The sequence below is a fragment of the Rhinatrema bivittatum genome, chromosome 4, assembly GCF_901001135.1.
Source record: "Rhinatrema bivittatum chromosome 4, aRhiBiv1.1, whole genome shotgun sequence".
In the NCBI taxonomy this organism is placed as follows: domain Eukaryota; kingdom Metazoa; phylum Chordata; class Amphibia; order Gymnophiona; family Rhinatrematidae; genus Rhinatrema; species Rhinatrema bivittatum.
The window spans coordinates 468,113,019-468,140,969 of record NC_042618.1 but is presented as its reverse complement, the minus strand read 5'-3'; the positions used below and the strand labels follow the sequence as shown (position 1 = coordinate 468,140,969).

At 42.5% G+C, this 27,951-nt stretch overlaps 1 protein-coding gene across 7 annotated transcripts in view; it reads left to right on the top strand.

Moving 5' to 3' along the window:
- The window catches only part of CNOT2 (CCR4-NOT transcription complex subunit 2), a 246,074-nt gene that overhangs the window by 207,592 nt on the left and 10,531 nt on the right, over nucleotides 1-27,951 (top strand). For all 7 annotated transcript variants that reach the window (XM_029597190.1, XM_029597192.1, XM_029597193.1 and 4 more), the window contains 5 exons: nucleotides 10,427-10,583; nucleotides 13,830-13,891; nucleotides 13,993-14,042; nucleotides 19,773-19,873; nucleotides 21,521-21,665. In XM_029597190.1, coding sequence (XP_029453050.1) covers nucleotides 10,427-10,583; nucleotides 13,830-13,891; nucleotides 13,993-14,042; nucleotides 19,773-19,873; nucleotides 21,521-21,665 — 515 coding nt within the window. The remainder of the gene's footprint in view (nucleotides 1-10,426; nucleotides 10,584-13,829; nucleotides 13,892-13,992; nucleotides 14,043-19,772; nucleotides 19,874-21,520; nucleotides 21,666-27,951) is intronic.

The following is a 27,951-nucleotide window of genomic DNA, read 5'->3' as shown; positions in this document are numbered from 1 at the left end:
TCAGACCAAGGGTCCATCAAGCCCAGCATCCTGTTTCCAACAGTGGCCAATCCAGGCCATAAGAACCTGGCAAGTACCCAAAAACTAAGTCTATTCCATGTAACCATTGCTAATGGCAGTGGCTATTCTCTAAGTGAACTTAATAGCAGGTAATGGACTTCTCCTCCAAGAACTTATCCAATCCTTTTTTAAACACAGCTATACTAACTGCACGAACCACATTCTCTGGCAACAAATTCCAGAGTTTAATTGTGCGTTGAGTAAAAAAGAACTTTCTCCGATTAGTTTTAAATGTGCCCCATGCTAACTTCATGGAGTGTCCCCTAGTCTTTCTACTATCCGAAAGAGTAAATAACCGATTCACATCTACCCGTTCTAGACCTCTCATGATTTTAAATACCTCTATCATATCCCCCCTCAGTCGTCTCTTCTCCAAGCTGAAAAGTCCTAACCTCTTTAGTCTTTCCTCATAGGGAAGTTGTTCCATTCCCCTTATCATTTTGGTAGCCCTTCTCTGTACCTTCTCCATCGCAATTATATCTTTTTTGAGATGTGGCGACCAGAATTGTACACAGTATTCAAGGTGCGGTCTCACCATGGAGTGATACAGAGACATTATGACATTTTCCGTTTTATTCATCATTCCTTTTCTAATAATTCCCAACATTCTGTTTGCTTTTTTGACTGCCGCAGCACACTGCACCGACGATTTCAATGTGTTATCCACTATGACACCTAGATCTCTTTCTTGGGTTGTAGCACCTAATATGGAACCCAACATGGTGTAATTATAGCATGGGTTATTTTTCCCTATATGCATCACCTTGCACTTATCCACATTAAATTTCATCTGCCATTTGGATGCCCAATTTTCCAGTCTCACAAGGTCTTCCTGCAATTTATCACAATCTGCTTGTGATTTAACTACTCTGAACAATTTTGTGTCATCTGCAAATTTGATTATCTCACTCGTCGTATTTCTTTCCAGATCATTTATAAATATATTGAACAGTAAGGGTCCCAATACAGATCCCTGAGGCACTCCACTGTCCACTCCCTTCCACTGAGAAAATTGCCCATTTAATCCTACTCTCTGTTTCCTGTCTTTTAGCCAGTTTGCAATCCACGAAAGGACATCGCCACCTATCCCATGACTTTTTACTTTTCCTAGAAGCCTCTCATGAGGAACTTTGTCAAACGCCTTCTGAAAATCCAAGTATACTATATCTACCGGTTCACCTTTATCCACATGTTTATTAACTCCTTCAAAAAAGTGAAGCAGATTTGTGAGGCAAGACTTGCCCTGGGTAAAACCATGCTGACTTTGTTCCATTAAACCATGTCTTTCTATATGTTCTGTGATTTTGATGTTTAGAACACTTTCCACTATTTTTCCTGGCACTGAAGTCAGGCTAACCGGTCTGTAGTTTCCCGGATCGCCCCTGGAGCCCTTTTTAAATATTGGGGTTACATTTGCTATCCTCCAGTCTTCAGGTACAATGGATGATTTTAATGATAAGTTACAAATTTTTACTAATAGGTCTGAAATTTCATTTTTTAGTTCCTTCAGAACTCTGGGGTGTATACCATCCGGTCCAGGTGATTTACTACTCTTCAGTTTGTCAATCAGGCCTACCACATCTTCTAGGTTCACCGTGATTTGAGAGATTGTAACCGCTTACTACTGCTTATTACTGGGACGCACTAAGGGGCGCACAGAGGGGCAGGCCCCTTTGTTGTGCTCCTTTGGCGTGCGATGCCCGGTGCGCAGCGCCGAGGTGCTAGCCCTGAATTAAAGGGCTGCCCCTACCAGTGGTTCTCGGCCTCTGATTAGCCGGCGGTGCTGTAGTGAGCGTGGTTTCGGGCGGCCACGGTTTCGGGCGGCCTCGATCAGTCCATACCTGATCTCAAGGACTTCAACCGGCATCTACGAGTCACACATTTCTTGATGGAAATGGTGCACTTTGTCCTAATGGCGGTTCAATTAGGGGAGTACCTCACATCTCTGGATCTGATGGATATGTATCTCCATGTTCCCATCCAGCAAAACTATCAGTGGTTCATCCAGTTTGCCATCTTGGATCATCATTACCAGTTTCAGTCCTTGCCCTTCGGAATACCTACAGTTCCCAGTGGTAGCGGTGGCCCTTCATAAGGAGGGCATTCTAGTTCACTTCTATCTGGACGACTTGTTGATTCAAACCAAGACATTGGAAGAGACTCTTCATGCTTCCTGCAGGGTGGTTTCCTTGCTGCAAGAGCAAGACTGGGTGGTAATCTGGCCAAGAGCAATTTGCAGCCATTTCAGACCCTGGAGTATCTTGGGGTTCGATTCGATACAAGGCAGGGCAAAGTGTTTCTGCTGGAGTCTCGGATCCACTCGTTGATGCTGCGAGTCTGATCCCTGCAGAACTCTTCATCCGACCATGTGGGCTTATCTACAGATCCTGGGGTTCATGGCTGCCACGTTAGAAGCAGTTCCCTGGGTGAGGGCACATATGTGCCCTCTTCAGCATACCTTGCTCTCCCAATGGGAGTCCACAGTCGCAGAACTATGCTGTGAGATTGTGCCTTCCGTTAGAGGTGAAATCCCAGTTCAACTGGTGGTTACATGCAGACCATCTCAGGAAGGGAATTTCCCTGATGACGTCTGATTAGTTGTTACTCACGACAGATGCAAGCCTCCATGGCTGGAGGGGCTCACTGTCAGGAGTTGGTGGTGCAAGGGTGCTGGAATGAGGAGGAGTGGCAGTGGAACATCAACAGACTTGGAGGCACAAGCGGTTTGGTTCGCCAAGCGGCTATAGGCTCAGGCAGTCAAGATAATGTCCTACAATGTAACAACGGTGCTTACATCAATCATCAGGGTGGAACCAAGAGTCGACAGATGTCGGAGGAGATAGATGCGCTCATGGTATGGACGGAGCAGCATTTCCTAAGCATATCCGCCTTTCACATTGCCAGAAAGGACAATATTGGAGCAGATTTCTTCAGCAGGAGAAGCTTTGACCCAGGAGAATGGTAGCTGGCAGATGAGGCCTTTCAGCTCTTGGTGGACCGCTGGGGCCTACCGAATCTAGACCTGTTGATGAACTTCAGCAAAGTGAAAGTTCCATGCTTCAGTAACAGGCAGGTCTCAAAAGCGATGAGCATAGATGCTCTCATTCAGGCCATATGATGCCCTGTTGTATATATTTTCCCACCTTGGCCTTTGAAAAGCAGGCTGGTATAGAAGATTGCAAGTCAAACCAACATTGTCCTTTTAGTGGCTCCGGATTGGGCTTGAACGCCATGGTATGCCAATCACCAGAGAGTTCTGGTGGGCAGTCCCCTCCAGCTACTGTCTCGGATGGATCTCTTATGTTGGGAGCCCATTCTGCACGAGGATCCGGGTCGGTTCTGTCTTAGGTTTGGCCATTGAAAGGGCTCAGCTGTTGAAGTGTGGTTATTCGCCTTCTGTAATTTCCACTCTTTTTCGGGCCCAGAAATGTTCTACTTCTCTAGTTTGTTAGAGAATGGAGGGTCTTTGAGGCTTGGTGTTCTGAGCAAGGTACTCAACTGTTCAAGGTGGATATTTGTTTGATTTTGGAATTTTTACAGGACAGTTTGCTTTAAGGGTTTGACCCTTAATACCTTGAAGGCTCAAATTGTGGCACTGGTTTGTACAGGGGAAGAGTCAATGGAGGGCTTTTATCTTCCCATCCAGATGTGTCCCATTTCTTGCAGGGAGTTAAAACATCTTCGCCCCTGTTGCAACTTCTAGTGTCTTTGTGGGATCTTAACTTTGTCCTCGTTCTTGGCAGGTCCGATTTTTCAGCTGTTGCCTACTCTTTCTTTGTGGCTGCTTAATTTGAAGACAGATTTTCTTGTAGCAATCTGTTCAGCACGTTGGCTCTCTGAGCTGCAGGCTCTTTCCTGCATGAGCCTTTTCTCCATTTGACTCCAGGTGCAGTTCAATTTCAGACTGTGCCTTCCTTTTTGCCCAAAATGGTTTCGGATTTTCATTTGAATCGGTCCATTTCTCTACCTCCCTTGGAAGGGACAGAGAAGAAGCTGAGTACCGCCTTTTGCGTTTCTTGGATGTCAAGCGTCATTTACTGCGCTGCTCAGACATGACTAAGACTGTTCGGACATCTGATTGCCTGTTTGTGCTCCATGGTGGAGGTAAGGAGGGAGCATCACCGAAGCAGATTAGACCGCATTCCACATCTTCTCCAAGCATTACTGCTTGGATGTTAGGGTAGGGAGGTCTCTGCTTTTGCGCGGGCGGTTTTGACTGGGCCGCTGGCAGCCTCCCTCCCTTTTCAGGATTAGCTTTTTGTACATCTCATTCATACGGACTTCTACTCTAATTTCTTGACTGACCTCCTAAACCTTTCTGTCAAATAAGTAGGGCTAATCCCCACTACGGCCCATAATACAAGGGATTACAATTTTAAATTGAATTTGCATTTGGACTAATAGCCAGTACAAAGCTTTCAATAGAGGAGTAGATCTTTCCCAACCAGTGCTGCATTTCGCACCAATTGTAGTCTGCTGTCAATCCTTTTAGGGGACCCATATAAATAGAATTGCAGTAGTCTAAAATGTGACCTAATCAGCGCTTGCATCACTGTTCTTAAGTCTTGAAGTTGCAAAAAAAAAAATAAATAAATTAAGCTGCTTAACTAAATGCAAGGCCAAAATGTTTTCTTAAATATTCCTTGTACTTGATTTTCAGTTTTGAGTCAAGAAGAACTCCCAAATTTAACAACCACAGATAATTCAATAAAAAATGTACAAATCTTAATGTTTGCATCTTATTCTAGCCACAGGGAGATCCCCACCAATAAAATCTGTCTTGTTTTCATTTAATTTCAAATGATTAGTTCACATCCAATTGGCAATAATCAGTATGAACCTATTTAACTTTGAATTGAGTCCTGCTAGGAATTTTGCATTGGCACCAAAATCTGTATGTCATCTGCATGCATATATACCTTCACCCCCCAGGCTTCTACAATCGCTCCTAGGATTGAAGGTAGATATTAAACAGAACAGGTGACAACGGTGACCCCTCAGGCACTCCCAAAGATAACGAAAATTGATCAGAAAAATGAGCATCAAGTCCAACTGTCTGCCGTCGATCAGTAAGAGAGGACTCCATCCATTTTAATGTCATCCCCTCTAAAACACATTTGGCCAATCACACTAAGAGCTGCTGATGGCTAACAGTGTCAGAGGCTGCCAATAAATCAAGGAGGACCAGAAAACCCAATCCCCCTTGATTATTGATTTATTTATTTAGAAATATTTTATTCTGCATCTTCCAGGAGAATTCCATCTAGTGTGTATTTAGCAGCAACCTCCATCAAAGAGATAAGAATGGCCTTGCGTGCTAAAGCCTGAACAGAACCTGGGCTGTGCAGTATCTATAGACCCTTTGATTCCTCCAGAAATTCCCTCAGTTGGCCTGCCACGCAAGTAATTTCACCATAAAAGCAAGACTTGAGACAGGATGACAGTAAGAAGAGTCTGCTGGATCCAAATTAGATTTCTTAAGTAGTGGTTTTATTGTGGCTTGCTTAAGTGAACTAGGGAAAAGTCCCTGAGCCAAATGATTGATTTACAATTACCGGTAAGAGGTTCTAAACAATCTCAGGCAGACCTTTTAAGAACCAGCCAGAGTGGTGGTCTAGTGAACAGCCCCCTTTGGCAAGCTTATCCATCCAACATTATATAGCCCCCGGTTCCACACTGTCTAAAGCAAGAACATCCAGTGCTATGAGCAACATCAGCTGTACCCTCCCGTTGATCACACATGTCCATCCCACTCACCTCTGACTTTATTATTTTCTCCTGAATTATAGCCACTTTATTTAAAAAAAAAAACCAAACTTGCTAAACTCCCAGCTTCTGGAACCATGGCCTGCAATAGAGTCATTTTGCAGTCGTTTCAAAGTGTGACTAACAATAGGAAACAACTCTTTAGAGGGGTTTTTGGCCTCAAGAATTTTTATTTATTTATTCATAGGCTGCTTAAACCAGGGCCCTAAGTGACGTACAGATTGACATTCATAATCCAAACGATATAACATAAAAAAGACTTTAAATACAAATCATTAATAAAACCTGAGTAACTACAGCTATGCTCTGGTAATAGAAAGCAGGCTGTAAGGAGAAGGCCTGTTTGAAAATGAAAGTGTTAGCCATTTTCCTACAAGTTTAATGACAGACCATCTGATGAAGTTCCTGGGCAAAAGGGTTCCATGGCATCGGTGCCCCAACCGAGAATGCTTGCTCCCTTGTGTCTCCCAATCTCACTTGCTTTACAGAGGGAACATCCAACAAGCCTCTTTGTGCAGAGCACAATACTCTATCTGGATTATAAAAATTCCAAGTAGAGCGTTGGTCTATGGAACCGTTTTATATTGAGCCCTCCACCAGATGGGAAGCCAAATGGAGGCTGCAAAGTACTAGGGTTATGTGATTTCTAATGCCGTCACTAGATATCCAATGATATTCTGTCTGTATAATATGACTTTTTGCATAAACTTTTAATCAAGATATCCCTTGAATCTCAATACTCAGAGACAATGGCATTCAGGTTCATTATAGTGCCAATCGACTTTTGCCACAGGATGAGAGAGAATAGTATAGTCGAAATGCTGTGCACAGATTTCCATATCAAAACATCTCATTTGAAGGTCATCAAAAATAATCCACAGGGATCTGTTTACAGTATAGCAGCATGGTGTTGTATGTGATTGCTTTAAGCAGTTGAACTCTGTGTCATAGAATCCTGTCTGCTTGCTTGTTTCAAAATGTCCACAACATCCTTGTTGGCCAAGCAATGATATAGAGGCTAGATCCTTGTACAGTGCTATTAATCATTTCAGAGAGCCAAGAACTAAATGGATGGGAAAATGAGAGAGATGTGGATCAACAGTGGACCAATCTAAAAGGAGCAATCGCCAAGGCAACTGCTCTATATGTTAGAAATGTAAAGAAAAGCAAAAGAAAAATGAAACCTATCTGGTTCTCAAAGGAGGTGGCTGACAAAGTTAAAGCTAAAAGAACTGCATACAAGAAATACAAAAGATCCGAAAGGGAGGAGCACAAAGAAGAATATCTGATTCAACTGAGGGAGACTAAGAAATTAATCAAGTTGGCAAAAAGTCAAGCAGAAGAGAGGATTGCCAAGGAGATAAAATATGGTGACAAAACATTTTTCAGATACATCAGCGAAAAGAGAAAAGTCCAAAGTGGTATAGTGAAATTGAAAGGTGGAAATGATCAATGTGTGGAGAGAGACGAAGAAATGGCAGAAATATTAAACGAATACTTCAGCTCTGTGTTCACTAAAGAAGACCCTGGAGAAGGACCATCTCTACACAACAAGAAACTGGAGGGAAGCGGAACAGAGGAAAATCCATTTACAGTAGATAATGTATGGGAAGAGCTAAAGAATCTGAAAGTGGACAAAGCCATGGGGCCTGATGGGATTCATCCAAGGATACTGAGGGAGCTCAGAGATGTGCTGGCGGGACCGCTGTGCGACCTGTTCAATAGATCCCTAGAAACAGGAGTGGTGCCGAGTGATTGGAGAAGAGCGGTGGTGGTCCCGCTTCACAAGAGTGGGAACAGAGAGGAGGCTGGTAACTACAGACCGGTTAGCCTCACTTCGGTGGTGGGAAAAGTAATGGAGTCACTGTTGAAAGAGAGAATAGTGAACTATCTACAGTCGGGAGAATTGATGGACCAGAGGCAGCATGGATTCACCAGAGGAAGATCCTGTCAGACAAATCTGATTGACTTTTTTGACTGGGTAACCAAGGAATTGGATCGAGGAAGAGCGCTCGATATCATATACTTGGATTTCAGCAAAGCTTTTGATACGGTTCCGCACAGGAGACTGGTGAATAAACGAGAAGCTTGGGAGTGAGTGCCGAGGTGGTGACCTGGATTGCAAATTGGTTGACGGACAGAAGACAATGTGTGATGGTAAATGGAACCTTCTCTGAAGAGAGAGCGGTTTTAAGTGGTGTACCGCAAGGATCGGTGTTGGGACCGGTCCTGTTCAATATCTTTGTGAGCGACATTGCGGACGGGATAGAAGGTAAGGTTTGTCTTTTTGCGGATGACACTAAGATCTGCAACAGAGTAGACACGCCGGAAGGAGTGGAGAGAATGAGACGAGATCTAAGGAAACTGGAAGAGTGGTCGAAGATATGGCAGCTGAGATTCAATGCCAAGAAGTGCAAAGTCATGCATATGGGGAGTGGAAATCCGAATGAACTGTATTCGATGAGGGGGGAAAGGCTGATGTGCACGGAGCAGGAGAGGGACCTTGGGGTGATGGTGTCTAATGATCTGAAGTCGGCGAAACAATGCGACAAGGCGATAGCTAAAGCCAGAAGAATGCTGGGCTGCATAGAGAGAGGAATATCGAGTAAGAAAAGGGAAGTGATTATTCCCTTGTACAGGTCCTTGGTGAGGCCTCACCTGGAGTACTGTGTTCAGTTCTGGAGACCATATCTTCAAAAAGACAAAGACAAGATGGAGGCGGTACAGAGAAGGGCGACCAGGAAGGTGGAGGATCTTCATCGGATGACGTACGAGGAGAGATTGAAGAATCTAAATATGTACACCCTGGAGGAAAGGAGGAGCAGAGGTGATATGATACAGACTTTCAGATACTTGAAAGGTGTTAATGATCAAAAGACAACGACAAACCTTTTCCGTAGGAAAAAAATCAGCAGAACCAGGGGTCACGATTTGAAGCTCCAGGGAGGAAGATTCAGAACCAATGTCAGGAAGTATTTCTTCACGGAGAGGGTGGTGGATGCCTGGAATGCCCTTCCGGAGGATGTGGTGAAGACCAGAACTGTGAAGGACTTCAAAGGGGCGTGGGATAAACACTGTGGATCCATAAAGTCAAGAGGCTGCCAATGAAGAGTGGGTGACTCGCCAGAATGATGGCTACTGCCTGGAGTCAATACCCTTATTAAATAAACATACACATGCTTACTGTGACTCCAACATCGCTCTAAGCTTCAACAGCAAGAGGAAATGTGGAAAAAAGGATTCACACTCACAAAGAGGGGAGTAGCTGGCTTGTTACGGCGGTTACTACCCCCAAATCAAATAAGCCTGATACTTCACTTTCAATGCATATACAGCATAGTTCTCTGATTCAACGGCAGGGGAGAAGAAAAACTGATACTTCACACATCCAGCAGAGCTCTCTGCTTCAACGGCAGGGGAGAAGAAAAGAGGGTTCGCACTCACAAAGCGGGGAGTAGCTGGCTTGTTACGGCGGTTACTACCCCAAACCAAATGTGCCTGATACTTCACTTTCGATGCACATCCAACATGGCTCTCTGCTTCAACAGCATGGGAGAAGACTGATACTTCACGCATATCCAGCATAGCTCCCTGCTTCAACGGCAGGGGAGAAGAAAAACAACCAATAAGGGCTGTATAACATAGTCTGGGTAAAACAAATAAGCATGGGTGTAGCTTGCTTATTGCGGCGGCTACTACCCCTAACTAATCAAGCTAGATATTTCACTTGGATGCAGCTCCATCACTGCTCTCTACATTAAAGGTGGGGGTGGAAGGGAAATAGAACCAAGAGCTAAGAGAAACAGATAAGTATGAGAGAAAAAATGTGTGAAGCTTGCTGGGCAGACTGGATGGGCCATTTGGTCTTCTTCTGCCGTCATTTCTATGTTTCTATGATTAGCAACATCTCAACTCTCAGAACAGCCTTTTTGTTTTCTTTTAATCTTAAAATCTTGCTTATACACCATGTTGTGAAAGTCAGCGATTGCTGGGAAGAATCAAACTCTGTTGTAATGTAACTTTCGCTTTCAGTGTTAACTGGTTTACCCCCTAGTTTATTGTAAACCGGTACAATAAGACCTGGTCTTGAGCATCGGTATATTAAAAATAAATAAATAAATAAATGAAGAATCAGAAATGGCCTATGAGCAACGGGTCTCCATATCGGTGTCCTTGAGCATACAGTCTATCTTCTTGCTAACTTGATGGATATGAGGAAGTGTTCACTGTTTCAACTTTTCATAAGTTAGTAGCAAGCAGAAATTCTGTCTTCAGTGAGATGTCCCCTCTCTTCTACCACAGGGAATAACTGTTGCATTCAAAGTGTATCACAGAGGTGTCAATCTGGAAACGAATGTGTGAAGTCTTCCTAATTCCCACAGTCTCTGGATTTTTTTTTTAGTTCTGCTGTTATCTTCACCCTCAATTATGCAGAGTCTGTTTGGCATCTTAAGTTAGTGTGTTGCAAAGAGCTCTATTAACCCTACACCTAAATCTGAATCTATAGAGAAGAATATCCAAAGGTATATATCTTGCTTTGGATTCTGCCAAATCTAGATTTTATTGTTAAAATGACAGTACAACTTTTTGTTTTTTTTAGGTCGGGTAACCAACATTCCTCAAGGCATGGTGACGGATCAGTTTGGAATGATCGGCTTGTTAACGTTTATCAGGGCAGCAGAGACAGACCCTGGAATGGTACATCTTGCATTAGGAAGTGACTTAACAACACTAGGCCTCAATCTCAACTCTCCAGAGTAAGTTTTTCTTTTATTATAAAATGGTAGAGAAATTGAGCAGTGTGGTTGTCAAATAGTGTCCATTGTCCAATAGTGTTATATAACTGAATATCAGATATATCTAGGCATGTCTCTGACCACAGTAATTGCACAAGCACAAAAATATTTACAGCACTAATCTGCGATCTTGGTTTTCTACCTCCTTCTCACGTTTGGGTTCTTACCATCAAACTTATTGGGTAATTATGAATGTAGAAATTGTGGAACCTTTCAATTCTCTATATTATAGCTATCTTTAGCTTTTTTTTTTTTTTTTACTTTTAATAATTTTACCAAGTTTAGCAAATTTGTAAACTTTGAACATATTGAAATTAACTGTATTAAGAGGGAAATGAGAGACCAAGTGGCTTAAATAAATGCAAATATATTTCATTTATTTATATTTGGACTGATTTAAGTGCCCTTATCCTAGGCCCTACTTTTTCTAGTTCATGATTACACAGTATACTTCCCATCTCATCTTTTTAAAAATGTACTTTTCTCTTCCAAGGGAAGTATTTTTCATGACCTCACCCAGCTGAGTCATGTGATCAGTTGCTTTCTCCCCAGAGAAGCTTCCCAAGCTTAGAGTTCTGGAAATTAGAACTCGGCTATACTGGAGGCGCAGCACTGATATCAACCATTTGCACCAACTGGCAATTCATTATCAGCTTAGGAAAGTCTAGCTCTAGAGGAGAATGAATATATGCAACTCGTAAAGGGGAACTGGGTGAGTTGTTTGATTTTCCTATTCTCTTTCTACCCTTTTCTGAGTTGAGTGAATCCATGAAAAAATACTACCATCCAAAAACAATTTTTGAAGGTACATTTTCCTCAAAAGGGTAAGTACTTTCCATGGATTCCCATTAGTAGGGGCTAGTCATCTCCAAAAAAAAATTCTCCGACATAATGGGGAAGAGTAAATAATACAATAAAATACGGCTTTGAAAGGCAGTAGGGTTAGAGGAATACGTAGAGCTTTAGAAGATTACTGAACAGAAGCCATATGGTTAATGCTATTATGGCTTAGTTCCTTCTGAACCCATAATCAGGATTGCTTATTGGCAGGCAACCCTTAAAGAGTGTTTGCCATGGCATTCCTAGTCAAGATGGAAGGTCTCGCTGCAGACATGGGAAAAACCACTGGTCGACAGCTAAGGAGTATGAGATTCTGAGGAAGTGAAGAACACTCTCGTAGGCTATGATCTAAAGGGAAATAATTGTATCATGCATTAGAATAGAAAGCAAAAACAACTTAAAACCAAGAGTGTCAGTAAGGAGCTGATTACTCATGTGTGAATAAGTAAGGATTATCAGGAGCTCCAGGCCTCAATGCTAAAGAATACTGATCAGTACTGGAGTACAAGTGAATCAAAGCACTTTGAAAAGACTGAAATGTAAGGCCAGTGAAATCTAGTTCTCGGTGCACAAAGAAATTGAATGTAGACTACAGAAACAAGAGGCAGAAAGCAGGAAACCCCTGTGTAAAGCAGAATATGTAGAGAGAGACACTATGTGCACATGCTGGGTTCCACATTAGGAAAAGGAGCTTGGAAACCATTTTGGACAGTACGTTGAAATCCTCAGCTCAGTGAGTAGTGGCAGTCCAAAAAAGCAGATGTTTGGAAAGGAATGGAGAATAAAAAGAGAATATCATAATACCTCTGTATAGCTCGATCTATGGAGCCACTGCGCTTTGAGTACTGAATACAGTTGTGATCACCCCATCTCCAAGTAGATAAGGTGCAGAAAAGGGCAGCAACACTGATAAAGGGAATGGAATGATGATATTTACGAAAAAGGCTAAACAGGTTAGGGGTTATGATAGAGGTTTATAAAATCCGGAGTGATGTGGAACAGTTAATAGGGAATGGACTAAGGGACACTTCCGGAAACAAACCAGCAGCAGATTTAAAACAAATTTAAGAGTGTATGTTTTACAGTCAGCAAACCAGTAAGCTCTGGAATTTGTTGCTCGAGGATCAACACCGGTTTAAATAATTTCTGGGCTCAGTGCAACACCAGATTTCGAGGCCCCCCACCCTCACCCCCACCACATCTGGCTACCAAAAATAATTTCATCCCTCACCTGAGAGCTAGATTTCACCGCCTCTCCCAGTTATAACCCACTTGGAGCTCCCAGGAGTGGCAGAGCCTAATACATTCACACTTACAGCTATAGCATCAAATCAGCCCTTCCAAGAATGTAATTAAGACTTGTAGTAGAGCTGGATTTTAAAAAAGGTTTGTACAAGTTCCTTGAGGCAGGCCAGAAAGCAGTTAGTAGCCAGGTAGACTTGGGGATCACCAACTCTTACTGCTAGGAGTGAATAATTTAGAATGGATCTGCCAGGTACTTCCAAGTGTCAGGATCAGCATGCTGGTCTCACTAGCATGGCACCTCTTGAGTTCTCATGAGGCAATGAGAGTAGTGGTCTCTGAGAGAGAGCTGTGCTAATATTAGCAAGCTGTAGAAAGCAATTAATCTGGAGGAAATGTCAGGAAAAAAATATATCATCTGTTTGACAGCCTCCTTTCCCCTAAGTTTTAAGGACATTCCCACATTAGCTGATCCAACACTAGAAGAGGTACATCAGCACTGCGGCAGTGTGCTTTGTGTATCATGAACCAGACTTCTTGATGTAGTTGGCACGGAGAGGTCTCTGCTCCCTGTGCTACGGTCTGTGACCGTGCTTGGTTCTGCACTGGCAGAGCATGAACTGACCACAGCAGACATATCTCCCAGGCCTCCTTTTGTCAGCCCATGTGGTAAATGAGACCCAGTTTAGTACCTGCGGTACTGGGTCCAGTTCCAAGCATGCCCATGACTACAGGTTTTCCCCTGGGCCTTTTTTTTCCCCCCCCCTCTCTCATTTGGTGCGTGATAAATGTAGCTTCAGGTCTCAGGAGAGCTGCAGTATCCAATTGGTGCAAGCAGATTTGGAGCTCTTCAAGCTTAAATGTATGATGTTAGTTCAGTAAAAAGATATCACCTTCCATTTGTTGTTTGTTTGACCTTTTATTTCCAAGTTCTTAAGAGAGAGCCCAGTCATTTATTTATTGCCTGAAAAAGAGTAAGAAAATGCATCTATTTTTTAATGACTGCAGTCATAAATGATTTTGGTTTTTTTGAGGAATTGCTTTGTGAGTTGCCCATTTGAAGTTTTTGGGGGGATTTTTTTTTTTTTTTTTTACTATAAGTCTCTCAACCTTTTATCCCCGTAGAAATCTCTATCCAAAATTTGCATCACCTTGGGCATCTTCACCTTGTCGACCTCAAGATATTGGTAGGGGAGAGCATTTACATTATGCTATGTGGTACTATTTGTCTAGGCGAGAGAGTTATGCGGTTTAACTAATTGCAGTTCATTCTTGTTCCTTTATTAAGACTTCCATGTTCCTTCGGAGTACTTAACAAACATTCACATTAGGGATAAGGTGAGTGCACGCTACTCTCCCTTATTAGCTGCATGGCTTGGTAGAATATTTGGTTTTAAGAAAATGTTTAATACAGCTTTTCTCAGATGAAAATGCGCCATTGTAAAAGTTTGCACACATTCAGGAAGCAATATTAGTGCTGTGGGCTCATTGGCTTAATGCTTCATTCCTGCATCCTACCTTGTTCAGAAAATGAGCAAACTGGAGCCTTAGTAAGTGTGATTCATTTGAGGGCTAACAAGGAAGGCGATGGTAGTTCAAGAGCTTTTGAGTCCTCACAAGCCGCCTCTTCAGAGAGTACTGGAGCTGGAGCAGGCAGATTTTATGTCTGGAGCATAAAACTTTTAAAACTATTATCTTAGGACCCAGTGGAAGAAAAATACTTGATCCCTATGACCTGGGCAATAATGAGGTCCTGGATTTAAAACTTCCACTGACTGGTTCCAGTTTATCTGTTTAACTAAATACGTTGGAGATGGTCCAGGGTAGGAATAACTTACAGGCCGATACAGTACAGTGCGCTCCGGTGGAGCGCACTGTTAACCCGCATTTGGACGCGCGATTTCGAAGCACTAACTTTACTCCTTATACAGTAAGGGGTAATAGCGCGTCGAAAACGCGCGTCCAACCCCCCCCTCGAAACTAATAGCGCCCGCAACATGCAAATGCATGTTGATGGCCCTATTAGTTATTCCCGCGCGATTCAGTAAGTAAAATGTGCAGCCAAGCCTCACATTTTACTTTCAGAAATTAGCGCCTACCCAAAGGTAGGCGTTAATTTCTCTCGGCACCGGGAAAGTGCACAGAAAAGCAGTAAAAACTGCTTTTCTGTACACCCTCCGACTTAATATCATGGCGATATTAAGTCGGAGGTCCCAAAAGTTAAAAGTAATCAAAAATAAAAAAAATTTAAAATCGGCCCGCTGCTCGCAGGTTGAAAACCGGACTCTCAATTTTGCCGGCGTCCGGTTTCCGAACCCGTGGCTGTCAGCGGGTTTGAGAACCGATGCCGGCAAAATTGAGAGTCTGCTGTCAAACCCACTGACAGCCGCCGCTCCTGTCCAAAAAGAGGCGCTAGGGATGCGCTAGTGTCCCTAGCGCCTCTTTTTACCGTGGGCCCTAATTTGAATAATTTTATTTACTGAATCGCGCGCACAGGAGAGTGGCCTGGGCGCTCGCCCGCTCTCCCGCAATTTTTACTGTATCGGCCTCTTAGCTGGACGACTCACCTGGATAATTCTGATTTCCCAGAGTTATCCAGCTAAGTCTATTCATGCCAGAGAGTAGTTCTAAAATTATCCAGATAACTCAGACTTTATCTGAATATATTCAGCTAAATATCTGAATAAAATTATCTGGATAACTTACCCCCTGCAGTGCTGAATATGGGCCTCAAAATCTGAGTTTTCATAAAAGAATATTTGCTAGTTTTAATCACTTTATTTTGAGTAAGAACTAAAATTAAGCATTGATATTTTGCATAAACTATTTCAAAGCGTATAAAAGAAATATGGTAAAAAAGAAAAAGATCAGGTTGTTTCATTTGCATTATTTAATGTGACAGTTGGGTCAGCTTGAGATCTCCTTCCAATTATGATGAAAAAATGAAAGTGCTACCTGCATATCAGGTCTCCTCTCTCTTCTCTTGTTCACAGCATTAATTCTCTTCCCCACGTTCCCCAATCCTCACTCTCTCCCCAGTGTTCCTCTTACCCTATGCTCTCAGCCACCCTGACCCACGCAGTGCCTGCTCTTCTGCTGCTCTGGGCAATCGTCGTGAGAACAGCTCAGACGTACAGAGAGCCTCGCTGGGCCCTAGGTCAGCAGTGCTTCCTCCCACAGTCTGCAAAACCCAGCACTGGGACACAGCCCCGGGTTTGAAAAGCCCTGATCTAGAAGATGTCCTTGAGAGAAAATAGCCACAATATGGGGGACAGCAGGAGGTGTCCAGAGGTGACTGAATTAGCAGAATCTTAGTCATTGGCGGTGTTAAAATGCTTGTGACACTTCATCAGGACTGAGTCATGAATTTGGTGACTTGGTCATGAACTACATCGTCTGCTTTGTTGGTCCTTGAATAAGGTCTCACAGCCCACAAAGGTTCCAGTTTTTTCCAGCACCAGTGTGGCTACTAGAATTGTGTGCTACAGAAAATTGGTGAAATGCATTAACGCCCGGAGAACATCAGTTTTAATGGATTTAGAGGAACTCGTAAGACTTTATGAGAGTGGCTTGTACTCCATTGCATGGCCTATTTCTTATACTTTTGCGTGAGATGGGGTATGCACATGATTTTTTCAAATCTTTCAACATGGGTGTGCTGTCTGAATTGTGTATTTGTGGCTTCAGAGGGTTCCAGCATATGGAGAGTCTGTCCAAGCTCTGCGACGACAGCAGGTATCAAAACCTGAGCTGCGGTTTTGCCTTCTGCACAGAATCATTTCTCTTGCAAGGAAACTCTTTCCAGTCCAGCTTTTCTGATACAAATTATAAAATTACCGTGAACTCCAAATAAATGTGTGATTTAAAAAAAACCAGAACAAAACATCACGCAGTTTGGCTATGTTAATGTTATGTTATGTTGATTCTGCTGTGAGTGTAACATGGATTCTTTTTTGTCTTTTTGAAAGAACAAAGATTTAAAAACTAAAATGGCAAAGCCCACTGGAAACTGAGCTTCTTTCGGTTCTGTGATTACCCCTGTTCAGAGAGCAGGGGACACCTCAGCCCCAGAAATTGTAAAAGCGAGAAGGAATCACTTAAAACCCTTTAAAGCTGGCAAAGCAAGCTTTGATTCTGAAGGGGTTGCATGCTCGCCTCAGAGACGCGCAGTTTTGTAGATACCATTCATTGGCTATTATTGCATTTAAAATGTGTTTGGTTTCTTTTCCCAGTGGCTCTTATTTACACTGTAGTGCTGAGGCCCCTGGACATGTTAAAATTGCATTTCAGTTGATGATGTTTGTTTATTTTGCTTTCTTTGTATTAAAACTGTCAGATCATGGTTCTTTTTCTGTGCGAACAAGCAGTCACATGACTGGGTCACATGACTGTGCATAGTGCCCATCGGAATGGACTTTCCCGAGCTTTCTGGTAAAGACTAAAAGTCCTTACTGCACATGCCTGGGACTGCCTGTGCTCCTGTGCTCTTTTTTTCTACTGGTCCAGGCTGAGGAATTTCCAGAAACTTCTGTGGTTTCCTTAAGCATTCATTCCAATTTTTATCTCCTGGCATTGGCCAAAAAATTGTTTGTTTTTTTTTTCCCCTCTTAAGTTCCAAAGTCAGATTTTTTTTGATTCTTCATTTAGTTTTATTATTTTCTTCAGCGTTGTGCCAGTTTTTTTCCTTCCTTCCTAATTATATCAGTGGGAGATGGGCTGACTGTCAAGTCTCCAATTTGTTGTTTTTTTTTCTCTCTCAGGCATCGTTTCTCAAAAAAAAAAAAAAAAGTTTTCTTCTTTTGATTTCACGTCGGCATGTTTTTCATCATATCAGAAAAACAGGCCAACAGCTTTAAATTCTGTCCCAAGCATGTGCAAAAGATTTTCACAAAGTGCTGCATATGCATGCTGATGGCGTGAAATCAGCTGCAGGAGGTCATGGATAATGGTTTACTCCCAGAAGGATGAGATCTGTGCCTTCCTTGCTAAGAAGTGGCCTTGACATAGAACCTGGGAAGCTAACCATGTTCGCACTAGTTACAAAAAGCCTCTTTGGTGCCTCACTTTGATGATAGGCCTGAGAGTCGAGCTTGAATCTGAACAGGGGGTCCAAAGATACGTGCCAGGAGCTAAAAGGAGCAATGCAATTGTACAGCTCCTAACCCCATGTCTGCATGAGCCCAGACGGGATGGAGGCCTGAAGGTTAGCTTGAGGCCTTTCTGTGTCCAGTACCCCAGTTTCGACCTGCAGTATTTGTGGTATCTTTTGAAAAGGCCATCCAGGATGTTACCCACATTGTTTGATGTGGCATTAGAGAGGCGAGCATCACCGATACTTAATGCGGGACAGAGGCTTGTTTATTTAATTAAAAATATTTATTGACCGTGCCCTCCGAGCTTTGGGGCGGTTTACTGCAGAACAAGCATAATAAGAGGTTTGAATGTAAACTCATGCGGGGCTTGTTTCAGTCGAGGCCGCCTGCTGTGTCGTGGGACATCGACTTGGTTCTGGCTCAGCTGAAGAAAGCTCTTGTGAGCTCAGGTACCAATACCTGGAAGTTCACTTCTGCCCACGGAGTCGGTGTGCACAGAGATGTAAATTTCCAAGAAATTTTGATTTGAGGGACAAAACCGGGAAGAAATGGGAAAATTGGGGAAAGAGTTATCTAAACCTGAGTTGCAATTTAGGGGTAGATTTTAAAAACATACGCGCACGTGTCGATGTGCGCGCGCTACCTGGCGCGCGCATGCTATAAAATCCAAGGTGGCGCGCGCAAGGGAGGTAGAATTTTGCAAGTTTCGCACAGCGACGCATCGCGGACTGATAGGAGGACACTGAGTGGCATTCTTAATCATAGGTAGTGTCTCCAAATCGGCTTGTTTTGTACATACCTTGACAGGAATGAACCGCATTCCTAAACCATGGTTCTTACATCGAGCCAAAGAGAGCCTCCCGGCCCGAGATTGAAGGCTCATTTAGCGCCTGATATCCGGATAAGTGGTGGCCGTTGAATATCCAACTATGTTCAGCGTCCACCACTTAACCAGATAAGTCACTTATCCAGCTAAGTAGATAACCAGATGGTCAGCGGATGGGGGCGCTGCCTCTTATCTGATTATCTTAACCGGGTAAGTGCCTATATTCAGCCTTATCTGGTTAAGTTAACTGAATGGGTTGGAGCTGCTCAATAGCAGGTCTGAAGTTATCCGGATAGAACTTAATCCGGTTTTGTTCAGCATCCGCCATGCAGCTGAATATCCCTTATAAGTTATCTGGGTAATTTAAGATAACCGGATATTTTTGAATATTGGGCCCAGTATGTTAAGCAACATAGCAAGGTGCGCTTGGAAATGTTTTTTAATCAAGCCTGTGGTAGCCAATACAATTGTGATTATTTCTGTATCTTTCTGCCATATTTTCTTGAGCTCTGATCGCATGCCTTGGTACGTAAGAATCTTAGTGTTCTCCATATGATCCACAGAATAGTCGCTGGGTTCTGACAGGTCTATCAGCAATGCCATGCTTGTGGTTTACTTCTTTACCATAATATCTGGTTTGCATCTAGGTGGGGACTTTCATGCTACATGGGTCTCTCGTGCTAAAAGAATCCATGTGGAGACCTTTGTCACTCATTGCTATTGCCAGGACAAAGAAACGAGCAGCGATTATAGTAAAACACAACCGTTTAACGTGAAGTCTGTTTGTAAGGGCACATCATTAACCGAGCTATCAACAGCACCCTGTTAACCTACAGGTTTTGTAAGATGGGGAAAAAAATGGGAGTTTGGGTTGATGACAGCCAGAATCAAGGACTTTAGCTAATGACAGCTACCATGGACTATTTTGATAGGAAAACATGCAGCACTTTTGTTTCTAACGCTGGCCATGCTTGGAACAGTGAGCAGTCAGAAGTAACGTTCCCCTCCCAGCCTTCTGTTAGTGAAATGGAAAGCAGGACCTCTGCCATGATGTGTAGCCCTGATTTGCAACGACAAGATTTTAGAGAAAGATTTGCAGACTTGTTTTGATCTTTATTTTTTCATCTTAATTTCTCTCCTCTTTTGTAGCTGGCTGCAATAAAACTTGGCCGATACGGAGAAGACCTACTGTTCTATCTGTACTACATGAACGGGGGAGACGTTTTACAACTTTTAGCAGCGGTAGAGCTGTATGTTTCAAAGTATTTAGCACTTTTTCTTACATACTTTGGACTTCTGCATGAGTGTAATCGCGTGTAGCGGAAATGCATTTTCTGACTTTAGATATGACTTTGCCTTGAGATAGTTTAAGCCATGTAAACGTTTTCCGATAACATGCATTTTATGTTGTAAAACTGAGCAGGTCTTCATTTGATGTTTCTTAAATTCCAAAGAGATCATTTGGGGAAGAGCGACTTAATATTCCTGCTTGCCTTCTTTTGGCACAGCTGGTGTCCAGCTGCATTTTTAAATCCTGTCTGTGATTTCAGGCTGCTTAGGAGTTCATCCCATCCACCTGTAAGGGGGCTTTGAGCCCATCTACAGAGCAAGCTTAAGAAGGGCAGAAGGTGAAGATCATGGGCTGCAGGAGCTCTCTGCTGAAATATTTGTTGATATGGAGGGTAATTTTTAAATGGCCCGTGTAGGAAAGTCAGCAAAACCATGCCTAAGTTGCACCAATTTTGAAAACGGACTTGGCGCACATAAGTTCACTTTTGAAAATTACCCCACCAAATATAACCCTCATAAATTATTCCCACTGTTTGGGGCACACTGAATTTTTTTCCTGATTTTTTTTTTAAATATTAGTAGTAAAAGCCCGACCAAGGACAGGGAAATACTGTGAAAGTGCAGAATTGAGACTTGTGGTGGTAGGGAGTGCAGGCTGAGCTTGGGTGTACTGTGGGGTAGTAGAGAGGGGAAATTCCCCTAGAGAGGACAGGGAGAAAGAGGGGTGGAGCTCAGTTTGCACACCAGCGATGCAGGTATGCAGGGCAGCTTTCCTCTTTCTTATGGTTAGACTTGCATAAGTCCAAATCCCTCTGCACCCAGGAACACCTCCAGTCAGTCCAAGTAAACGTCCACGTGAACATGACAATTATGCATATCGGGCATAAAACAGCGCTATACACGCAGACGTCACTCACTTTGAAAATTACCCCCATAATTTATAAATTAAATGGCGAGAGTATAAGGTGATTCTAAGTGAGTTTTGTCGTTTGTAGAGTTCTACCCGGTGCATTTGTGTAAACCCCTTTGTCACCAGCTTTATAAACAAAATGTACAGTTATGATACATTTCTTATCTGACGAGAGGAACCTTTGTGGTCTCAAGCTCATGAACATCTTCCTCATTGGATAAATCTTGATTACTCGGTAATAGGTCTTTGAGCCTGCAAAGAGTCATCCATTTGATATAGAATATGCTCCTTTTAACAGAAAAGCATCACAAGCTGGGGGCGAGGTTTGTTGCATTTTGCAGGCATAGAGCATGTTGCAGGTCTGCACTGGCAACCATTAAAAAGAAAGGAATTAAATACATAGCATCTGGTGTTTGACCAACACAGACCATGATATGGTCTTACATATAACCGGAAAATATGTACTTAATCTAGCTATTCATTGGGAGCATGATAGAATACCTGGCCAGGACTCGTGTTACAGCTTTTATTGCGCAATTATGGTATATGTACATGCCTTTTGCTTAAGATCTTTGCATTTCTATAGCGGTACATGCTGTACACTGCATTTGATTAAGAAACAAAGTCAAGGTCATCTGTATAGCCCAAGTTGAAATTTGATTTTTATTTTCTCCTTACTTTCTCTCTAAAACCGAAGCTTTAACAGAGACTGGAGATACCATAAAGAAGAACGGGTATGGATTACCAGGGCGCCTGGCATGGAACCAACAATGAAAACCAATACATATGAGAGGGGAACATATTACTTCTTTGACTGTCTTAACTGGAGGAAAGTAGCTAAGGTATTACATATATATGTGTAAAATATATTCTCTTCTCCAATCCTTATGAGAATATGTGGACTTTTTCTATTAAATGTTATTTTTACAGAAACTGAAAAGCATTACTATCTCCTTTCCATGAAGCAGCTTCTTTAGGTGTGAATGATCTTGGTTCTTAGTACAAAATTGGCCATTTTCTACTCCTTGCCTTCCCCAAGTGTTCAATTGGTGTCATTCTGTAGGAAGAGCCTGTTTACTGGTGGGAAAGATTGACTGCCGTCCCATGTCAGCCATGGACATGACCAATACAGAATTTGTAACTTTGGACAGATCCTAGTTATGAGTTCCTTTTAGATGGATGCAAATGAGATATTTTAAAACACAAAGCTCTTTTAGCCCTCTTTTTCCTTGAAAAATATGTTCCGTTTTATATTTTAATTTTTCAAATAGGGAAAGGACTTTCAAAGTAATCATTGACTAGCTGCATCATGTTTCAAATAATACAAATTTGGCAGATACCAACTCATCATATTTGTATGTGAACATGAGTTTTTTTCTTTCGTCCTGTGAAAGGGGTTCAGCTGATTATACGATTATAGTTTGTTGTGTAATATCAGAAAATTATTTAAAGGGCTTTTAAACTAATGTAGTTCATGGCATAGTTAACATGGCAGGTGGTACTGGGTATAGGCAGTTTGGAATATGAAATTCATCTTTTTTCCAGCACATCCCTCTGTGCTGAAAATGTCACCTGGTTAACACCTATGCCCACTCTGCCTTGTGTGTGCTTGTTTGAATGTACAGCTGTGGCCTTCCTCACCTAGTTAAGTTTGCCTATTCAGTGACTATAGAAAGTCTTCACCCCTTCCAAAAGGTTCACCTTTTGGTGCCTTACAGTCTGGAAATAAAATGCATAAAACCAGTATTTGTTCCATCTATCCACACATCCTATCCCACAACTGCCAAGTAAAAAAATATATTCCAAAATTCCTTAGAAAATGAAGTAGAAATAAAAATGTGAAATAGCTTAGTTGGATAAATGTCCACCCCCTTCTACTTCTGTAGCAATCCTGAATATTTAAATCTCTAGTATAACCAATTGTCTTCAAAAGCACACGCCATGTGAACTGGCCTCACCTTGGAATATCCCGCAGAGCAGCTTGGTCAAGATAATTATTAAGAAGTGGAAGGTGTATGGCACCACCAGTTCCCTGCCTGTATCAGGTGATCCCTCCAAACTGGATGACTGAGCATGAAGGAGCAGATGAGAGACCAAGAGGCCAGTGGCAGTTTTGAAAAAATGACATGCTTCTATGGACAAGACTGCTCAATCTGGCCTATATGGGAGGGTGGCAGGAGAAAGTCCATCTTGAATCCCATTTGAAGTAGGCAGAAGAACCCTTGGGAGGGAATGTAACTATGTGGCAAAAAGTCTGATGATACTAAAGGAGAACCTTTTGGCCTGGATGCAGAGCGTGTTGATACAAACCCATCACATCATCCAGAGAACACCCATCCCTACTGTGGTTGCAGCATCATGTTATAGAGAGATTTCTTATTGGAAGGAACTGGGGCACTTGCCAGGATAGAAGGGGCAATGAATGGAGTCAAGTACAGGAAAGTCCTTGAGGAAAACCCGCTATCCTCTGTAAGAAAGCTGAAACTGGGATAGAAGTTCACTTTTCATCATTACAACAATGTGAAGTATATAGCCAAGGCCTCACTAGAGTGACTAGGGAACAAATAGGTAAATGTCCTGAAGTAGCCCAGTTGGAGCTTTGACCTCAATCCAATTGAAAATGCTGTGCAAGGAACTTGGCAGAGCTTGACAGTTTTGTAAAGAAGAATGGTCTAATATGGACAAATCTATCTATCCCAATATACTCACTGCTGTAATTACTGCCAAAGTATTGACTCAAGGGGGTGGAGACTTATCCAATTTCTGGATTTCAGTTTTGTTTATATACATAGGCTTTGTCCCCTGATAAAACATTTTTGACACAGAAATGTGGGGAGTATAGTGTGTTGATGAGTGGAAAAAAAAATAATCCTTATTTAAGGATGCACTAACACCGCAAACTGAAAAATATTCAAGGGGGTGTAGACTTTTTTATATAGCCACTGTACTTCATTTGGACCTCCTCAGAGCTAGTCTTAGTTCATTTCTTCATTTGAAACCTCCAGAACATTTTGGTTCAAATCCCTGAATTGCCTTTGATGTGATTCTAACTGTTGACAAAAAAACAGAATGATCCTGGGAAAGCGTATAAAAGATTCTGCTGATAACCACTTGTTGAAATGTCCATGATGCTTCATTATAACCTGCACAGATCTACAGTGCTGAGAAAGTTTGTTAATCCCATGTATAATAATTATATGTTCTTACCATGATACCCATCTTTAACTAAAACCACTCTTTTCTTACATAATAAAGGATAAATTAAAGAATCCTAGGTTTCTTGAGAGACAGTAATGTACAAAGAACAAGAAGACTAAACCAGAATCTGCATGTGTGAAATAGTAAGTGAACCCCTAGTTTCTTTAGTGCAGTTAATTGGCTAATTGTAATCAGGTGCTTAAATAATAGGGTAACAAGTAAACCATCCTACAGAGTAGATTTGGGCATCCTGTTGTATGTAAAGGTCCAAGGTTTTTGAGTTTGATCTTCATCATAAGAGTGGGAACTCAGCATGCCAGCAATCAAAAGAAATTTCAGAGAACCTATGAAAAAGAGGAGTTGATGTGTATCTGTCTGGATGGGGTTACAAGACCATTTTGAAGCATTTGGAGCGCCAATCAGACACTGTCAGACAGAATGAAAAAAACTGAAGACTACAGTGACTCTACCCAAGAGCAAACCAGAAAATCAACCCCAAAGTCTCAAAGAAACTCAGACTAACATCTAAAGATCTGAAGACCTCTCTGGTTGTGGCTGTTGAGAGGGTTCATGCATCAGCCATCAGGAAATAACTGAATGAGAAAGGTGATCATAGAAGGACAGCTAGGAAGAACCCACTGCTTTCTGAACAGAGCATTGATGCTTTCCTCAATTCACTGAAGAGCATCGGGATGACTCATGTGAATTCTGGAATAATGTTCTTTGGACAGATGGATCAAAAAATAGAACATTTTGGTCACAATAACAAATGTTTTGTGTGGTGAAAATCAAATGCTGCCTGCCTGTCAATCATGCTGGTGGAGGTATCAGGGTGTGGGGCTGTTTTGCAGCATCAGGATCTGGACAGCTTCCTGTCATTGATGGAACCAGGAATTGGGCTTAGTCAGAAACGATAGGCCATCTGTCTGGGAGCTGAAGCCGAGCTGAAAATGGGTAATGCAGAAAGACAAGACCCTAACCGTTCAACTAAATCTGTGAAGAAGAGGAGATTTCTTGTTTTGGATTGGCCAGGTCAAAGTCCTGACCAAAATCCTATTGAAATGTTGTGGCAAGACCTGAAGTGACCTGTTCATGCACGGAAGTCCTCAAATGTCACAGAGTTAAAACAGGTCTGTAGTTAGAATGGGCCAAAATTCCTTAAGGGCGATGTGAAATCGACAGTTACAAGAAACATTTAGTTGAAGTTATTGCTGCTTAAGGAGGCGCCATAAGTCACACTGAACTAAGGGTTCACATACTTTTCACACAAGACTACCTATTGTTGAATCTTCTTGTTGAATAAATAAATCAAATTATATATCCTTCTTGTCTGCATTAGTTATTTAATGGGGTTATCTTTCTCTCTTATCAGAATTTAGATTAATATCTAATCATGTTTGAGTATAAATTGTTCTAAAATACAGACCATCCTCTGGGCTTAACAAACTTTTTCTCAGCTTTGTATTTGCAGGAAAAAAATATTGGTTTGACTAAGGCCCTCGCTGTCCTGTAGCAAGGGTTAGAATATTCTGCAGCACCGATTTTAACCCTGCACATAAGTGTATATACCAAAACAATTTTTTTCTAATTGAAAATCTATCATTTTACAAATATGTCTTTAGAATAAAACATTTCTCAAACCTGCTGTGTCTGAATCATTTATTTTCCTTTTCCAATTCAGTCTTTGGACTTGTATTCCAGTTTATTTTTGCTGCTGTTCATTTTTCTTTCTTCTGCTTGCTTTTCTTGTCTTCTTTCCCCCTCATAAGTCTGTTTTTCTCTTCTCAGACATGCCTCTTCCCATTTTCCAGTTTCTCATTTTGAGCCTCTCCATACAGCTTAACCCTTCTTTACCCACTCCCAGATACCATCCCTTCCCCAGCCTTTTGTTCCTTCCTTTCTTTGCACCTCCTCTTTATGCCCTATCCCACCAATCTGTGAATCTCACCCCCTCCTCCTCTTCCCTTTCCATCTTTTCCAACTTTCGTCTCTCCTGCCTCCCTCCCCACTGCTGGAGGGGAGTTCACTTTGCTCAGAACCTCTCAGTGCTGACAGAAGTAGTTACTGAGGACAGCAGCTGTAGCCCTGAGTGCAGTATGGTGTGAGAAACAGCATCTAGAAAAGGATGACTTGCACCAATTTGGCCACGGGAGTGGAGGAGGGAAAGCAATGCAGTTCAGTGGGTGAGGGGATGAGGAAAGAATACAGGTTAGGAGAGGTGACGATGTTGAAGGTGGCTGGCCTGAGTCACCAGAGCTGACAGGAGGAAGCAACTACAGAATAGCTGGTTTCTTCATATTTTGTGGGGTATGGCAAATTCTGCAGCAGAAGATAGATTCTGTGGTAGTTGTCGTGGCTGCATAATCTCAGGAAACCAGGGACCTGAATATGTTTTTCTTGTGTCATCTCTACTACATTTGTCTTATAGATTGTATTTCAAACTCTGATTAGTTATGTCCAATATTCTGATCACCCCTTACTTTTCCATCAGTAAGCAGGGCTGAATTAGCCAAAACAAGTGGATGACGTCATCCGGCAGCACTGAACCAGACCCATATCTTTTAGCTAGTTGAGCTTTAGGCTCCACTGAACATGCACGGGAGTTGCCTCAGTTATTTTTTTGTCCGAGCACAGCACGGGCATAAACTCTGTCTCTTCATATACATATTTTTTTCTCTAATTCGAATCTTGGCTTACTCTTTTTTTCTTCTTGCAGCCTTGGCAGCACACACAACAGCACTATTTCAGTGCTACTTCAAAACAAAAATGAACAGGAAGGGCAAGTATTTCTTCGGTCGTTGCCTTCTCAACTATGGTTGAGCGGGCAGTATTTCTTCGGTCGTTGCCTTCTCAACTATGTTGAGCAAAAAGAAAGGCATCTTTAGCAGGTTCAAAGCTTCATATGTGGTAAGATCATATCACTTGCTGACGGGCTTGACTTTTGCTACATCTGCCTCGCCCTGGAGCATGACCAGGAGAACTTCTGTGTCTGCACACAGCCCACAGGATTGAGGAGATCCATAAGTCTTTTCGGGGCCATAGTCCTTCTTCCACCTGCAGTGCAATCTCGTCTGCCTCCTTGGGTAAAGAATATTGAGCAGGAGCTCTTCTAAAATCCCATCAAGCCTTGTGGTCGAGTAGTCAGGACTGATCTGTGTTGAAGAAGTGCTATTATTCAGTGAGACCCTTAGCGCCAAAGAAACACAAGCTGTAGCAAGATGCATCAATGCTCAACGCACCAACACTTTCAATGCACAGTACATCAAGGCTTGATGCACTGGAACCACCGAAGCACACGGTATCCATGCCTTCGATGCATGGTACAATGGTTCCATTAGGACTCAATGCTTTGGCACTACTGATGCACAGTTCACCTTCTGCATCGACGCACAAAGCCTCAGTGAAGCCAAAGTCCTCTTCAAGGCATGGTGCACCCGCAATGCAAGCACCTTCAAAGCCTTCCTGTATTCCTGCATCGGCCAGGAGTGCTTCTCCCTCATTGGAGCACAGTGCAAATGCATATGTCTCGTCTGTTTCTGCCACTGGAATAGGTGGTGCTGGGATCATATCGATGCATCTGATATAGTCATGCTCCTACTCAGCACTGGGGTCCTCCACCATGACTAAATGAAGATCAGTGCATTCAAAGAAGTCTTCCTCCTAGTTGTCCAAATACTTGACGCATACAAAGCCAGCACCAATGGCCTCAGCATCAACACATTTTTCAGTGCAAACTGTTTGATGGCCAGCCCAAGCCAGGCACAGAGGAAGATGTTAGGCTCTACCCACTTCCAGCACCAGAGCCCTTCCACCAGCTTCACTTGTGGCAGAGGAATATCGTCTGGAGACACCGAACCCAATTGCTCTATAGTGCCACTTCTATGAGATCTTCTGAGTTGGACCAAGAACCAATTCTGGTTTCTAAAGAAA